This window comes from Chamaea fasciata, unplaced genomic scaffold (assembly GCF_029207755.1).
Source record: "Chamaea fasciata isolate MVZ Bird 193981 ecotype frontalis unplaced genomic scaffold, bChaFas1.0.hap1 SCAF_6, whole genome shotgun sequence".
Taxonomy (NCBI): Eukaryota; Metazoa; Chordata; class Aves; order Passeriformes; family Sylviidae; genus Chamaea; species Chamaea fasciata.
This window is the reverse complement of record NW_027094091.1, coordinates 56,173,274-56,190,348: the sequence shown is the minus strand read 5'-3', so window position 1 is coordinate 56,190,348 and position 17,075 is coordinate 56,173,274. Positions and strand designations below refer to the sequence as shown.

Here is a 17,075-nt window from a genome sequence, read left to right as displayed (position 1 = left end):
TTTCATTCATTGAAGTATTAATAATGATGAAAAGGAACCACAAGCTCTTTCTGAAGCATGACATAATGGCTCTTGTCTTGCTGTGTGTTATCAGTCTGTCTTTGATTTACATTGAAGAACCAAACAGCTGACAAGAAATGTTTCCAACTCTCATTTGATTCTTTTATTTAAGAGAGACTGTGAGAAAAATGGACTACAGGAAGAGATGTTGAATAACTACAAGATACTCCTTCACATGCAATAATTAAGATGCTGGAAAGCTCATATGTAAATCTCCTGATAGCCAAGATTGTTTTCACCTCTTTAGCCAGACCTGAAATTGCACTCTGCTTTCAATATTACATGTATTTTGTCAGGCCTTCCAATCCAATAAGCTTACTCTCTAAATTTAATCCAGGGATTTTAATTGAATCTGAAGACCTAAGTGGTAATTTAGTGGTCGTATCTGTGTGGTGATTAGGCCTCTACTTACAAACTACCTCGAGCTTCCTTCCATTTTTGGCCTCATGCTCTCACCCCCTCCAGCAGGAAACCCTTCCTGCTGACAGGCTCCTCTGAACTCTGGCACAGGAGTTTCCCAGCTCTGAAAGTTGAATGTCTTCTGAGTCACCAAAGGCCCTAAAGTCTCTCTCCTCTCTACAACACATGGCTGGAAACGTGGTTGGGTAGAGGAGGTGAAGAGAGAAGTTCAAGTTGTTTATTGGTGGCAAATTGGAGCATTGGAGTGGGCATTGCTGCTTGAAACCGTGTTGAGAGAGGCATAGAAAAAATGGGGAGTGCCCAAAGGAGGGTCACCAGAATGGTCTGGGGGCAGAAGCACATGGAAGCACATGGCATCTGAGGAGAGGTGAAGGGAGCACACTGAGCTGGGTGGGGAGTGGAGGAGGAAGAGGAAAGGCTCTGCTTCTAGCTGTAAAAAGGGTGGTCAGAGAGGAGTCAGAATCAGCCTCTTCCTGAAAGTGCACAGGGTAATGGTCACAAATTACCAGCAAGGGAAATTCCATTAGTATGTTTAGAGAAGAAAAAAGACTGAGATTGGTTAAGCACTGGAACAAATTATCCAGAGAGGTTGTGAAATCTCCTTCCTGGAGATATTCAAAACTTGACTAACGCAGCTCTGACTTTGAAGTTGACCCAGCCTTGAACGGGGGTGGGAGTACATGACCTTCCGAAGACTTTTCCAGCCTGTAAGTCTGTCTCCAGACTCCCTTGTTGCTGGATTAGCACAAGTGAGCAGCCAAGTCCTTGGAGCACTGATACAGGAGCAAGCTCTGCGGCACAGGGTTCTGGGCTGTGATTGTGTGAACTGCCCTGCAGTGTTCCCAGCCTCTTGCAAGGAGCAGACACGTCCATCTTCAGTGTCTGAGGACAGGGTGTTTTGTGTCAGGCTGTTATTACATACTTTAATCCAGGTGGCTGTGACCCTGCCAGCGCAGTAACAGTGTTTTGGAAATATGGGAGAACAGTCAGAAACATCACGTGGCAATCACTTTATGGTCCACTGGAGGGAATGATAGAAAGGCAAAGAATGAGCAAATGGTTATGTATGGACAGGATGGTACTGCAGGACAATATAGTGCTTTACCTGTAAGAAACTTCAGGTGCTTTCACCTCATAATTATAAAGCAGGTAACTCTGTATTGCAGGAAAAAAGACAGGAGGGATTATTCAGAATTTTTGTGGTCAAAAAGTAAACAGCTCGCTTTCAGGAGTTGTATCCCGCTGGAGATCACAATCTAGTTATGGAACAGTGTAAGAGTAAAGTTCAGTGTTCACTGTGCTAACTGCCCAGTATTTTTTTTTTTTTAACAAGGTTCATAAAAAAAAAAAAGAGGGTAAAAAGTAGGATATCCAAATAATGGACTTGATACCTACGTTGGTATGCATTTCTGCAGTGTAGCACACCTACTGTGCCATTATTATGAATTATTATGTTTATATTTATGGACTATCCTGTTCCACATACTTTAAATTATTAAGAAGCCTAGGGAGAAAAAGTTTTGATTTCTGTATGAAGAGATGCTCTTTGCTGAAGAGCAAATTTTGTATTGCAGCGCCGGCTTGGAGATGCTGCGAAGAAAGCAATCAGCAAGCTGCAAGTCAGGACGATCAGGAAAGGTGACAAGGTAATTTTTCAAAATGCTTGTTACTAAATGAAACTCTCTGCTGAGGATTCCCTCAGTCCTCTGGGACAATAGGGCAGAACAGAAATGCCAATTGCTTATTTAAATACTGTGTCCTTCAGGTGGGGGAGGAGTGCTTGTAAGAGAGGTACGGATGGAATGGGGTGGGGAGAGAGGGATTCGGTTAAAGATGCAGAAAATTCTGGAAGGTAAAACATGCTAACTAAATCTGCATGCTTCCAGCTGGAAACACGTCAGAAAATCTCACTTGCTGGTTTTGAAATGCATTACTGGATTTGTAATCTGCCTCAGTGACTGTTTTACTTCATCACATAGGCTCTTAAATGAAGAGATTAGCTAACAAAATAAAAAATGAATATGACTAATATTCTCTTTCCTGTAGGAGACTGAGCCAGACTTTGATAACTGTGCTGTTTGTATCGAAGGCTACAAGCCCAATGATGTTGTCAGGATATTGCCTTGCAGGTAAATTGAAGGTGCTTTTAGCTCTAATGATCTCGACTTCCAGACAGTCCCTGCTCTCAGTTTCACGTGGATGAGATTACCTGAGAACTTGGGGAGGGAAGGGTGAATTTATTGTTTTGGCCTCTTCAAAATCTGTTGGTAAAGATATCTGAAATGCCTCTTTATTCAACATGAAGTGAAACTAGTGTTGATGGTGATGGGACCCTGAGGGTCTAGTATGGTAGTCAGAAATTTTGTCTGACGTGGGCCTATAACAAAGTCTTCAGTAGGATTTTTAAACTAAAGTTTTGATTCATGTGATTTCCACGCTGGGTTTTTTAATTAGAGTAAATGCCTTAGGAAAATTTGCCTCTGACTTGAAGGTGAGCCCTGGCCATAGCGGCCAGGGATAGAGCAGCCTCCTGCCCCCCGTTGAGCTGCTTCTTTTGCTGTCCTGGGCCTGAGAAAAGGATGACTTTTGTCAAAAAAAAAATCCCCAGCCATAGAAAGAGACATACTGAGTAAAACATGCCTTGTGTGAAGATGCCCTGTGCAACACATCCACCCACAGTGGTGTGACACAGGAGTGCAGCCTCCTGCCACCCCTATCAGCTGTGTTCATCTTGGTGCTACTGTATTGTCATTTGTGGACTGATACCTAATGGAGGATTCCTCTAAGGAAATCAATTTCTTAGGAAATTTCCTAGGATCAGTTGCCCCTAGGAGAGCAACAGCAAGGGTTTGATTTCCCTAGAAATACAGATCTGAAGTGCTGCACATATAGAGCAGAGATTTTTTATTTGGTACAATAGAATGTCTTTCTTCTCCTGAGTCATATTCACTGGCTTGAGAAACCAAAATACTCCTTTATTTTCCTGCTATGTTGTATCCTAGTAGATATTGGAATGTTACAAGATGTCCATTTGTGTTAGTTCATGTGATTCATTAAATCTGTTTACTGCCATCACTAAATGGCTAACACAAAGCAACAGATTAATCATAAATTTGACCTACTGTAAATCCCCCACAATGACAAACTGCATGTGATTTTTTTTTTTTCTACAAGCAGACACAAACACATCACTTCATGGAGCAGAAATACAGAAAAATGAGAAACTGCCAAAAATGTGGAGCTTGGTTTGACATCAAGCCTGTTTGCACAGAAGCAGAATAAAGCTTGGAGATTTTGCATGATAGACACAGGCAGTGTTTGGAGGTAGATCACCAACAGCTTAAATATATGTCTAAACTTTAGCTTTCCCTTGTGTCCCACCTCATAATTCAATGAGCCTTTGTCATACACGGCATTGCGTCAAGCAGAGTGAATAGGAAACACAGAGTTAACAGGTGGTGCTTAGTTCTTGGCTGACTTAAAAGGTCGCCCAGAAAATGACTCATGCTAAAAGGGTAGCAGTAGCAGAACTGTCTTGTACAATACCCATAGTTTGAGCCTTAGCAGTCTGGAATTATAAAAAACTCAAAGATCTTTCTCAAGCAGCTGTTTCACCAACCCTGTCTTTCCTGCTGCACAAACTGGGAGGGCAGTGTTACATACTTGCAAGGGTTTGAGCTTCTGAAACATGAAATGGTACTCATGATACTTTCTGCTGTTTTCACTCTCATCTTCTCATCCGGAGCAAAAAAGAAAGTGGATTAATTTCTGTTCCTGTGAAGTGAGTAGGAGTGTGTTATATCTTGATAAAGACCTAGGACTCTGTATTTTTCCTGCTCCGGCATCCTCAGTTAAGCCGTGTGCGGTTTCTAACATGAGAACCTCATTAAACCTCCAGTATAGCAGTGGATGAGCTCTGGAGTCAGATAGATACATGTTTACTAGGACTTGGGCTGTTTTCCCAAACGTCCTCTCTTTTCTGCTGGTGCTGGGATAGCTGTTTTTATGTGCCCCACTCTGGAAAGCTTGAGGAGAATTCCAAGTGAACTTGTGCTTCCTCCTCTCTTTGTCAGGCTGTTCCCACAACTGACTGTAGTACTATGCTTCGCTTTACAGAGTGTATTACATAAATAAGGAATGATAGTTGGTCAAAGTAAAAAGCATTGACTTGCAGCTGATTTTATGTTTAGTGGTAGCAAACATCCCTGCAGTTGTCCTTAAGGGCACTGACACAAGATCAAGCGTGACCAAGTGCGTTGTTCCCAGAGTGACGTCTCTTGTCACCGCCCTCCTTCATTCTGCTTGTCTTCCATCTCCAGCTTCGAAACACCATTGTCTTTTCTGCTCTAGTTTTGGAGAAGGTACTGGTCCTGCTGCTCCCAGTGTGTGCCTTTTACTGAACTTTTACCAACCTTACTAAACTTCTGTAGAGAGGCAAGACATTTCTTTCAACCTTATCTCTCCTGAGTGCCTCATAGGTTGTTTTTTGGTTTTTTTTCTGTTTCATTTCTTTCACCAATAAACACATTCTCTGACCTCGTTCCAGCTCATTCTTTTCCCCTGAACCTTCACTCCATGAACTGTGATTTCAGAGAATTTTCACTCCTGCTTTCTCTTTTTATCAGCTTTCTGTGAAAATTACTTCGTCACACACATTCTTCCCTTTCATTCCTTCCTCTCACCCTCACCATTACTATCTTCTGTCCTCAGAAGTAAATAATACTGTACATGCACCCCCCAAAATCTCAAACCTTCTTGTTGGATAGTACAGTGCTACTCAGTCTCACAAAAATTCTAAGTCCTTTACTTCAGCCCTGTGTCTAAACCAGGCAACTGATGCTCTTACTTAGGATTATGAGGGATGTTCCTCTCTTCCTGCATAGGTGAGACTAGGAGTGGAAGGTGAGAGGAGAAGGACTTCCCTTAATCTGGAAAACAAAGCATCTCAAAATTGTTGACGAGCTGAATGCTTTACAATAGTTGTACTAAAATCATCATCACTATTATTGTTATTATAATTTTGGGCTGAACGGACATGATTTTTTTTTTCCTTGTATGATTAAAATTGCATCTTTAAAGAAAACATAAATACATTTCAAACAAAAGCAATGTCTAGTTAAAAAAAAAGCGAAGTGCTATGTAGCTAATAGTCAGTGGAATGCTCTGGGACTTGGAGGTTCTTTTGCTTTGTGCTCTGTGAGCTTTGCACAGCCATGTGCAGCCACGGGAGAGTGCAGGAGGGATCTCAAGAGGCCACCACCTTTGGAACAGCACAGGGCCACTGGCACGCATATGTCATTCTTGGCAGCCTTTTCCAACACACTCTGCAGTCTCCCAGGATGAAGACTGCAAATTCCCCTGATAATTTATTGCAGTGCTTCATTACCTTGACTGTGGCAAAGCCTTTCTTATTGTGTAACCTGGATCTCACTTGCTGCAGTTTAAACAACATCATTGTGCTGCTTATCCCTGGGAGAGGTGGAGAATGGTTGTTTCCTTTCCATTATGAAAACCTTTTTGTATGAGGTTGTGATAACATCTCACCTTCCTCTCTGTCAACTCATGAATTGCAGTTCCTTTGAGAAACTTTTCAACCCATCCAAATCAACATTGTTTTGCAACGAATGTGGTTGCACACAACGGGGGGAAAAAACCCTGTGTTTTTTTCCTAGCTTTGACTTTTACTGTCAAAGCCATGTCCTGAGCTTGAAACGTCTCTTACTGTCTCCCTGTATGGGTCATTACTTCTGAAATCATCCATGATGGCTCTATCCTGTCCTTCCATTTCAAACTTGCATTAGTCAGAACTGCAAAGGGAAGGATTTTTGTTGCAGATGATCTTTTTACATCTTTGTCTTACCATGTGACAGTGAAATACCGCAGTTGCTCTCATCTTACTTTATGCTGACCCTTCTTTTGCTTGAATTTGGAACATAAAACAATTGACAATTTGTTGAATGCCATAAGCATGTACGTAGTGCTATACCTAATGAACTTTCAAATCCAAATCTGCAAAGCCTGCCACCTTGCTTTTCTGCACAAATGTTTACATGTTCAAAACAGATATTGTAAGAGCTCTAATTGTATAATTCAGTACAAAAATTTTAAAAGGCAAATCTTTATCTGATTTTCAGTAGCATTCCATTAATCTGTGGATTTCTGTCAAATAATCAAGTTCCTTCTGCAGTACATATTAAATCTGAAATTAATTGAGTTATAATACACTGTGCTAAATTAGTATTGAGAAGTGCAAAGTGACAAGATCTGTCATGTATTTAAATTACTTGGCATTGTTAGGATTTTTTTTAGAATATTGTTTTTGAAGCCAACTTTAGGAGCACTGAACATCAGATTTTAAAGTCTTTAAGGCATGAAAGCATTCCAAGCTTTTGATGATGAATAAACATCATTAAAATCTCTAATATGAACCCCAGTTTGACTGAGGCTTTCAAAGCTGGACATTGAAAACCAAAGGGGATTTTTCTGGCCTATGGTAAAATGTCTTGGTGGATACTACGTATTTGTTATTCAAAACAGATTTTGGAAATCTGTTTTGTTTTCTGATAGATTAATAAATATCTCAAGTTTTGTAAATAGACTGATTATTTTGGCACAAACGTGCTTCAGGTGTTTGCCAATAAGTATATTTATGAAATTGATTGTATAATTAAAGAAAAACAATCAGTAACAAGAATTTCATCATTATTTCATGTAGTTGAAAGGCAAGACTTAGACTTTCAGTACCCTCCGTTAATTAACAAACTCAAGAAAATCTGTTGGTTAGATTTCTAAATGTAAAATTACACATGCCTAAGAACTGTATCTTTATGCTTTCACCTATTCACAACGCTTGTCTGATGATGTGCTGAATATGCCCCTCCTAAGATAGAAGGAAGGAAATGTTGAGCAGGACAAAGACCAAAATCTGATTCATTTGTTGTTATCCATTGGGTCAGGTCTTGTTTGGAAGGACAGCTGCGAACTTTAGTAGCCTTAGCAAAGCAGTGGCTTAAACTTCAAATATGACAATGCTTCATTTGTTTAATCATGTTGACATACAGGATCAAATGAGGTTTGATACCCCAGCCAGCTGATAAAATTAGACTAGATTGAACTTCCAGGAATATGTTTGTCCTTTCCCATAGATGTATGAAATGATACAAAGCACAGGAATGCAATAATTTGCCATGTAGTAATACAATACATCTGCTTACCTACTCATCTGAATGAGTAGCAGTTAAATATTTAGAGTTCCTTTGGTACATTAGATGACTCTGGCTTTCTCAGAGATTGCATTTCCTTGTAGACACTGGCATATGCCGTGCTCCATGCAGACCCCTAGGATCATACAGATCTTTAGGTGTCCTAGTCTAACAACAGACCCAGTACTACCAAGCCCACCACTAAAGCATATCCCCAAGTACCACATCCACACATCTTAAATACCTCCAGATATCACTTCCCTGGGCAGCCTGTTCCAATGCCTGACCACCCTTTCGGTTAAGAAGTGTTTCCCAGTATTCCTAGTAACAGAATATGTTCTCAAGGGAGAATACAGTCTGCCAGTCAGGTACGTGCGCTAAAGATCTCCTCAGGCATTATCAGTGTGTTAAAGGCAAGCTAAACAAGAAACTTTCAGTTTCTCCACCTGATTAATGTCTAGGAAGAGCAGTGCCCAGTAGCTACAGGGCTCACATAGTTGCTTGGTGATTGCTTCAGACTCAGAACAGAATTAGCAATAATTCCTTCAGGGAGTTGTGTAGGAGCTCTCTCTGATGAGAAGCTTCTAAAGACCAGGGAAGTCAGAGAGAATGTTTTTAAAAGCATTGTACTGGTTTTTCTGTTTAAATGAAAAAAAAAAAAATTCTAATTCAATTTATTTCTTTATGCCTCTATCCTGCAAAATACTAGACCCTCAATTGCTTCACATTTAAATTATGTGTAATCAGGTTTGTCTGTGGAACTATGAAGAAAAACTAACATGATTTTTACCTTTACCAGCAAGCAATTTTTGTTTACTGACATCCTTTAACATTTAAAGAATATGGGGTTTGCTAATGCATTTTGTGTATTTTCCCTAAGTCTTTAAATATGTATGTCTTCTATTCCAAAGACATTGAAATGTGCACATGTGCTCGAGTTGCTGCAGGAATCATTTTAGCCTTGTGTGAGTAGGACCTAGATCTGCAGCCCTTGCAGATGTCACAAACTGCACCAGTTGAAATACTCTCACTTAAAGGAATTCAGAATCATCTGGTACTAAGTGGCAAATTATGCTGTGGTGCATTTGAATTAAGATATCCTGGTTTTCATTGCAGGCATCTTTTCCACAAGTCCTGTGTAGACCCCTGGCTGCTAGACCATCGTACCTGCCCGATGTGTAAAATGAATATTCTAAAAGCTCTAGGGATTCCGGTAAGCACTTTGCAGAGCAGCCCATCAGGGCAGAAGAGAAACACCAGCCACATGAGTATATCCCTAGCCTTTGCCTGTCTGTTCCCATCTTACTCTTTTTGCCATATTGTTGAATAATTAATTGATTTATTAAGGGAAGTACAATTGGAAATATGTGACTCTACCTCTGTCCTGCACCCCACTTGGATTAGCAAGGAAGAGTGTGTTATGAGGGTTGGTTGGGGGTTGGGATTTGTGTCTGTGGCTGCCTGCTTGGTAGAGCAGAAGATTGTTCACTCGTCTTTTGGTGGATTTATAGAATCTTTCACATAGCTTTCAGGATTGAATTTATTTTTTTTAATCATGCCCTCAGTTCAAATCTGAAAGCAGAAAGTCTGCAAATAAAATTTTCTCTGCTATACTGGTCAAAGACAGCTAATTACTCATTCTGGGGAAGCAAGTCCTTTTCCTGTCAGATTTCTCTTAAGTCTATCTGAAGCAAGATCTGTACTTCTAATTCCAGTTAAGGGCCATTTCTCCCAGTTACTAAGCATGTGATGGAACACATGATATACAAGAAATTGTTAAGCTCTTTGTTATTTGGAACATTCAAATGTGGTTAGAAACTGCTAAAGTGATCTTTCTAAGTGGCATATTTGCATTCAGATAGTGTATGCCCTGTCTGCCATATAGTTTCCCAACTGGAGCTATCACAGAGTTCAGAGGCTTCACCAAGAAAGAGTGAGTCACTCTCCCCCACTGCGCAAGGCTTGTGAAGTTCAATACTGAAATACCTCCAGTTGATGCATTAACAGGTGCTGTAAACAGCCCCCTGAGTTTCAGTCAGTGATGCACCAGTTCACATTTGAAAGAGTTACATGAAGTAAAATAGCTCATGCAAACATACTGGGGAGCTGGTACAGCCATTCTCAGTGAACTCCTTTTCATGGAGACTAGGAGGCAGGTAGATACGTTAATATACCTAATATAAACAAAACTTAAAAACATGCAAAGGGGCAAAAGCAGCAGGGCATTGTAGCTAGGGTAATGCATTGAAACAGTTTGGCTACTGTTTCTGCTAAGCATGCATATTGCCTTTAGTATATTGAGAGGTGATGCAGTGCTTCATTTAGCAGGAAAACTTTGGATTTTCCCGGAAAGGATCAGTTAAACCCCAAATATCTAAATGTTTCTATTCAATGCACAACTAGACTCTGCATTTACTTTGTAATAGAGGCTTAAAATATTACGTACCCTAAGCTCAGATTCCGCAGGCAGCCGTGAGGCACCAAAACTCCTGTGCTCATTTTCACAGTCACTGAGCACCCCAACACCTCCACTTTTCTCCGTGGCACTCTGCAGCTCCGGAGGATTATTAACTAACTCTCTACCTGCAAATGGTTGGCCTGACCTTTTCCACTCTTTGCTGGCAAAACCAGCTCAGACTTACACCTGCAATATTTGAAATGGATTACCAGTGAAAGTGTCTTTCACTTTCCAAGAGCCACATTGCTATTGGGACAATCATATAACGTAAAATAGTTTCCCTCTGCTTCTCCCCCTTTTCTGCAAACATCTGCTGGATATGCAGTCATTTTTGCCAGCAGATTGTATGACTTGAAGCTATTCACTAAGAGCCTTAGCCAAGACCTCAGAAGCCAATACGAGGCTTTCCCTTGACTTTAGTGGAATTATGCTCTCAAAGCACTTGCATGCAGGGCAGAAGTGAAACCAATATAATTAAACTTAGCAACTGTATCTGGGTCACTCTGGCAGCCAAAGCCATAATGGTTTGAGGGGTTTTTTTCTGATCAGTATTTCATATAATTAGTTTTATAGCATGCTGCTTAGTTTTGGGCATTTTTTTCAATTAAAATGATTCGGGAGTAAAGAGATTAATTATATCAAGCAATATTATTTTTGCATCTTTAATGTTTTCGGTTGTAATCCCCCTCTTACAAGATTTAAAAGTTTGTGATAAAACCCCATTCTAGGAATAACTAGAGTCAGAGCAAAGGACAGACAACTGATTTTCTGAAAAATTGAAATCATTTTTCTTATAGGAGAAAGGAAAAATAGGACTTTTGTTTTTTAACATACACTGCCATCAAAGGTAAATTTAACTAAAAATGAGATTCTGAAAATAATGTTTTATAATAGCTAAGAGAGAGGGAAAGAGTGATAGATCTGAGGGATAATTTTGGAACCCTGTTCTACAGATAAATGATTGGTACTTCACTTGGAAAAGTACAGACTGAATGAGTTTCATTAACACCTGGTATAGAATGTGCCTTTTTTATCCCAAATCTGAGGCATTCTTGTGGATTAGACTGGAGACAGACAACAACTATTCTAGTTTTCATTGAAAACTTCAGTTTGTGGATACAAGACTGCTTAAATTGCCTTTTTCATTAGGAACACTTGTGAAAAAAGTACTTAAGAGGTGACAACAATCAGACAGGGAATGTGTGGAAAAAGAGAAAACATGCTAAGTTTCTGATTCTGAAAAAAAAAAAGTAAACATATGGTAACCTTCTGTGCTTGAATCAAGGGGATTTCTCTTGTGCTTGAAGTTAAATCTCTCTTTAAACCTTTGCTGTATCATATTTTGCTTAGTTTCTTCGTGCCTGCTGTTGGAAATAGGCGGGTAGTGAGATTTTCCAAAGTGCCTTGACGTGTGAGACAGCTAAGCATAGGAAAAAAATTAGATCCACCAAACAGAGTACACCTTCCCTGACACTGGCCATCTGAATGTCGGTTTTCCAGTCTGGCAGCTAAAGCCCTGTCTCTGCTTAGTGCTGGACAGAGGGAGAAATTCATACCTAGGGCTAGGGGATGAATCACACAGCAAAAATGTCTCAAAGCCCTGAAGTTAGAGAAAACCCAAGTGGCTGATCCAGACTAGCTGTCTGGCTCCTGGAGAATAAAGATAAATGGAAACAAATTAACGTTTCCTGACTTAACCAGGTCTCTGCATATTGCAGCCCAGTCTTGCGATGTGTCTCTCTGTCACTGGTCTTGCTTCACATAGCAAGAAAGACCGTGAATCAAATAATGCTCTTCAGTTTCCCATTATTGTCTGTTTGTTTCTTTTCTCATAATTGTATTTTGTAGGAAATATAGTATTAGAGAAGGAAATGATCTTTTGATGTTTAGAAACTTATCTTATAAACAGCTTTAGCTTCTAGTTTTGCACCACACACATAGATGCACCCACAGGCAGTTCTTATTGAATTCTTATTCCTGTAAACTCAGAGACTGGCTCTGTAAAATGTGTATTTCAGGAAAAGATAATCATTCTCCTTCAGCTCCTGTCTCAGTTTACATTTGTGATCTGATTCAGCATTCTGCCTATGTTGAGCAGATCATACCAATAAGTGAGTTACTTTTTTAATGTGCACATTCCCAAACCCTTTTAAAAGTATAAATAAGAATGTAGGTGACGCAGTTTAATACTCAATATTTCTGTGGCATACTTTGGGTCTCTCTTCCAACAGATTGTATTAAGTGCACAATGACAAACTCGATCTGTTTACTCATTATATGTCATCTTTTTCAATACTGAAATAAAGAAATAAAATCTGAAGAAGAGGTAAGAAGTAAATTGAACCTTTTTATCAGGTAGGAGCTTGATTTTTCTCCTTTTTCTTCCCATTAGCCCAATGCAGATTGCATGGATGATATACCTCCAGACTTGGAAGCATCCATAGGAGGACCACCGACCAACCAGATCACGGGAGCCAGTGACATAACCGTGAACGAGAGCTCGGTGGCCCTGGATCCCCCAGCCCGGACCGTGGGAGTGCTACAAGTCGTCCAAGATGTAGACTCCTTTCCCCAGGCTGGCGAGGGTAACTTCACAACAAGCAGTAAGTTCCCATTTCTGGCAGGATTTGCACTGAAATAAATGTCTAGAAACCTCAACCACAAACCCATTTCTAATGAGCGGCCTTTGAGTGCTTTTCACTGGCTGGAGCAATGGCCTCATTTTAAACCCAGCAGGAACCTACAGGGTAAGTAAATTAAATTATCCTGTGTTCTGCTGTGCTGGACTGATGGTCAGAGTTCCTGTGCATGAAAGCCTGAGTGCAGTTAAACAACACAGATGATTTGTACAAAAACAAAAGGAGAATTTTACGTGCTTTCAGTGCTTTTAGTTTTCACTTGTGTAAGGTGTGTAAGCAGTACCATTTGAACAAGTGATTCTCAAAATGTCTGCATGTCTCTCTGTTCCTAAAAATTATGTTCTCTATTGAAAATGTGCTTCTGACAGTTTAAAAGGGATGTTGTCAGCTGTTTTGAGTGAGGACTGTGCTAGTCTAAAATTCTCATTTTTAGGTAAAGTAGCAGATCAGTAGAAAATACTTATCTGTTTGATACCGATTGGTGTATTGACAAGACTATTATAGAAAATCATCAGATATACTTGAAGGGAGGGAGAAGAATGTGATAAAATACAGGTTTGTGTATAGAGTTTGTGTAGGTTCTTGGAAAAAACCGTACATTTTCAATGATTTCTAGGTACTGCTATGGGCCTGGGCTTGAAAAAGAGGACAAGTAATGATATTATGTGTAAAAGGTAGGAGAGACGTGATGGCACTAGGCTGAAATGATTTTGCATTACTCCTCTTACTCTATGGAGAATCTTGATATAATCCTATTTTCTCTAATATTGTAGCCAGTCATGGAAGGGAAAAAGAACTTCTAGAAACACTGGACTTGTGACCTCAGATACAGGTGACCCAGAAAGAGATTTTTACATTCTGTTTTGTGGATTTCAGGTTTGGCTCTTTTACGGTCTCTGAATCCAGCAAGGGGTGAGCAAGCAAGGTTATAATCCCAGCCATCTTCCATGGCCAGCCTGCCAGCTGGGGGCATTCAGTTTCCTCAAATCCCCTTGAGTGCTGGCAAGAGCTGTTCGGAACAAGAAGGGATTTTGTTCCTTCCAGTAATTGTTTTTAAATGCATTTAAGGCTGATTTAAAAAACAAAGGAAAGATGGCACCACAGTGTAATAAAGACTGGGCTAAGTGCTGCTCTCTGCTCTGCCCTTTAGCACTCCAGAAGCAAGTAAGTCCTCTCGTGGATAATGGTCTTTACCCTGCAGTTCCCTGCAAGATCCACACTCTTAAGGCTGGGAAGGAGGGCTGTGAGGTGCCCCTTACACACAGAGCTCCATGACACATGCTGGGGAAAGCCAGCAGCCTGCTCCCAAGCCCAGCGCGAGGGGCAGTCTGTGCTTTTCATCCCAGGATCTTGTCAGGCTGAGAAGCAGCTCTTCTGGTTTCTCACCAGGGGTAACAATGGTGTTAAGGCTGCCAGGGAGCACAAGATCTCAGTAACTCTCCAGGCACTCTCTTCCCTCCAGATTTGTTTCAAGAGTTGGCAGAAGGAACAAACACATTTTTAATTCATTTTCCAAGTCGCCATCTAAGTTAAGCAACTGGGTGCAAAGCTTGCTCAGAGGCAGCAGAATACTGCAAGGCCTACAAAGAAGCTTGATTTTCCCTCAGTGCCCTTTGTTTTCCACCCTACCCTCCATTTTTCCCCTTACCTTTGGTAATATTGGGCAATGGACCTGAAGATGGGACAGTCTTGAGGGCTGACAGCAGAGCCCACAGACAAGAAACTTGCACCAAGACCAGGCACACAGACAGCAAACTACGGAGCATCAGGAGATCCTCATCACCTGAGGAGACTGGCCATGCCCAGGGAAGGACTGTGCAAAAGGTGTTTTCCTGGTTATATGAGAGAGAACTGGCACACAACCCAAGCTCTGTGAAGGTTGTGAACCTCACACTGTCCAAGTTGTGGGTGGGGAAGCAGGAATTGCAGTTGTTTTGAGAGGAAGGAAGGCCTGAGAAAAGCTCAGAGCACCTTGGGACCTTCCAAAAGCCTGCCTGTGCTGCGGTTGTCACACAGTCACTCAGGGAAATCTAGTTTAATGCTTAGTTAGCTGCTGTCATTCATTCATCATTGACGTGTAGACATGAATCTTCAACTGCATTTCTCATCTAAAGGGCAATGCAATACTTGAATGTTTGTCAGTGATGGATGTGCAAGTTTCCCTGCTGTCATCCCCACATCCAGCGTGCTGCATTTTTCAGTGGTTCCCAGAAAAGCCACTTGGTCTCTTTTTGCAGCAGAGCTGCAGCAAAGAAGAAGTCTTTCGTTGGGAGTTAGGGGCTGAGTTCCAGCAGTTATAGGAATTTGGCTCTCTAGTTGCCTCTTACAGATTTGGAGGGTTTCGGCAGTCTAAAAAGGTAGAACTTGGCATTGTAGAAACCTGAACTCTTAAGGCAGTGAAAAGGAAAACCTCCAAGACCTTACATGTAGTTGTGGTACGAATCCAAATGCTAACTAAATCAGAGGGCAACTGTAGGCTAAATAACTGGGTCATAGCTGTCAGAGGAGATGGAACTTTATAGGCATTGTGTCTGTTTATTGTATTTCTCATATCCAGAATGCTCAGTTACACAACTGCAGAGCTTGCTGAGCGTGCCCTTTCTGTGAACTAGCCTGCCTGGGAATTTGGAAGTGATGACGCTGATTGCTCCTAGGAATCATTGCTGAAGTTGCTAAGTTCTGGCCTCTTTATATAGCATTACTAGTGGGAGCCTACTCCAAGGCTGAATCTGCACTACAGGTTTTTTTCCCCCTTGTTATTGAATCTGTGCAGACTCCAAGACTCCAGTGCAGCCTTGATGTGGCCTCCTGCACCCAGCACCACAAGTCCTTGCATCCTCCCTCGTTCCTCACAAAGTTCAGTGGTCCAGGAGGTAAAGGACTTGCCACCTTTTTTCCACCCACTTCTGCAGCACTTTTCACTTCATTGTTGTTACATTATTTTTTGTCTCTTGATTAATCGTTCCGGTATTGTTGTCTTGGTTTGGGTTTAATTTCCCTTTCTGTGTTTCCAGTGATTATTCAGAGCCAGAAGACCTCCCACAGTGTGTCTGGAGGGAGGGTATTCCCAGAATACTGTTCACGTTGGGTAAAATTCTGTCTCCCTGGTGGCGAAGCTCCTCCCTACTTCAGTGGGGCCAGATCTCAATTTCTGGAACTCAGCCAGTGCTTTTCTTCTTATTTCTGTGTGTATGCTCAGCAGACATCTCGCCTTCTCTCCCTCCCTTTTGCTCCCCATGCTTCTGATATTTGTGGGACCCTCCGAAATCTATGAACATCTGGATGGGACTAAACCCTAGGGTTCCTTGCTAAACCGAGAATCTTCTGTCTAGTTTTAGAGCACTTAAAGATGGGCCATCAGTTTCTCTCAGCTGCCTTTTAGCAAGATCCAAGTCTTCATCAAGTTGCCTGGGCATATCCACAGCTCCAAGTCTGTTCAGTATTTAGTGTTAGTGACTGTTTGCTCTCTGTGGTGGGATATTGTGGAGGATCCTGGGTTAACATGTTGTAATATATTTCTGTAACAGGTTGCTGAAAAGATATTCATGGAAAAAGTGAAACACCGTAGTTTTGGAAAAAAATGGGGGGGGGGCCAGTGGATGAGGAAAAATAGTGTGAAATATACAAGAGTTCATCTCAGCTGAGTTTACTGTTCAAACTATTTCAGCTCTCAGAGCATATGAGAGAAGACAACCTAAAGATCTCTTTTCCACAATAATGCATCGTAGCAATCTGTGGTGCTTAATTTTTAGTAGTGAGTTATGCAAAATGCTAACATTTTTGGAAATCTCAGTGCAGGTGGAATTTTCTGCTCTACATGTGATATGAGTGTGAGCTAGACCTGGCTAAGATCTGAACTTGAAGGAGCTCTGAGCTACACCAGCTTCAGAGGGTGGATTTAAGATTTGAGGAGGCCATTGCAATATTCTTTGGGTCAGGCTCAGCTGGGATTGAATGATATGGTTAAAAAAGCTAGTTTTCTGGGAAAGTAGCATCTAGGCATTCTAAAGGTGCGGTGACACTGGCAGGTGGAAAGTAGTTTTAATTTTTATAGCATCCATGGTCATTTGTCTCCCTCAAGCACTTACTAATTTCTACAGTAAATAATGTGCACTGTCTTTGCCCTCTTTTCAAAAATACTTCCAGTTTTTCAATTTAGACAGGCTTTTAAGTTCCATTCAGTGGGATGTCTCATCCCACCGCATAGGGCCTCAGAAATCCCACTAGTACTATCTCTGTAGTTGGAGGAAGATCCATAAATAATTCTAGTGCACACATGAGCAGGACTTTTAGTGT

The 17,075-nt window shown here is 41.1% G+C and overlaps 1 protein-coding gene across 3 annotated transcripts in view; it reads left to right on the top strand.

The window, feature by feature from the left end:
- RNF150 (ring finger protein 150) overlaps window positions 1-17,075 on the top strand; it is a 114,177-nt gene that overhangs the window by 72,577 nt on the left and 24,525 nt on the right. For 2 of the 3 annotated variants that reach the window (XM_066186433.1, XM_066186431.1), the window contains exons 3-6: window positions 2,055-2,126; window positions 2,527-2,609; window positions 8,799-8,895; window positions 12,533-12,743. In XM_066186433.1, the coding sequence (XP_066042530.1) occupies window positions 2,055-2,126; window positions 2,527-2,609; window positions 8,799-8,895; window positions 12,533-12,743 (463 nt within the window). Of the gene's footprint in view, window positions 1-2,054; window positions 2,127-2,526; window positions 2,610-8,798; window positions 8,896-12,532; window positions 12,744-13,655; window positions 13,720-17,075 lie in introns of those variants that run through there. The other variant, XM_066186434.1, reaches the window with a different exon arrangement.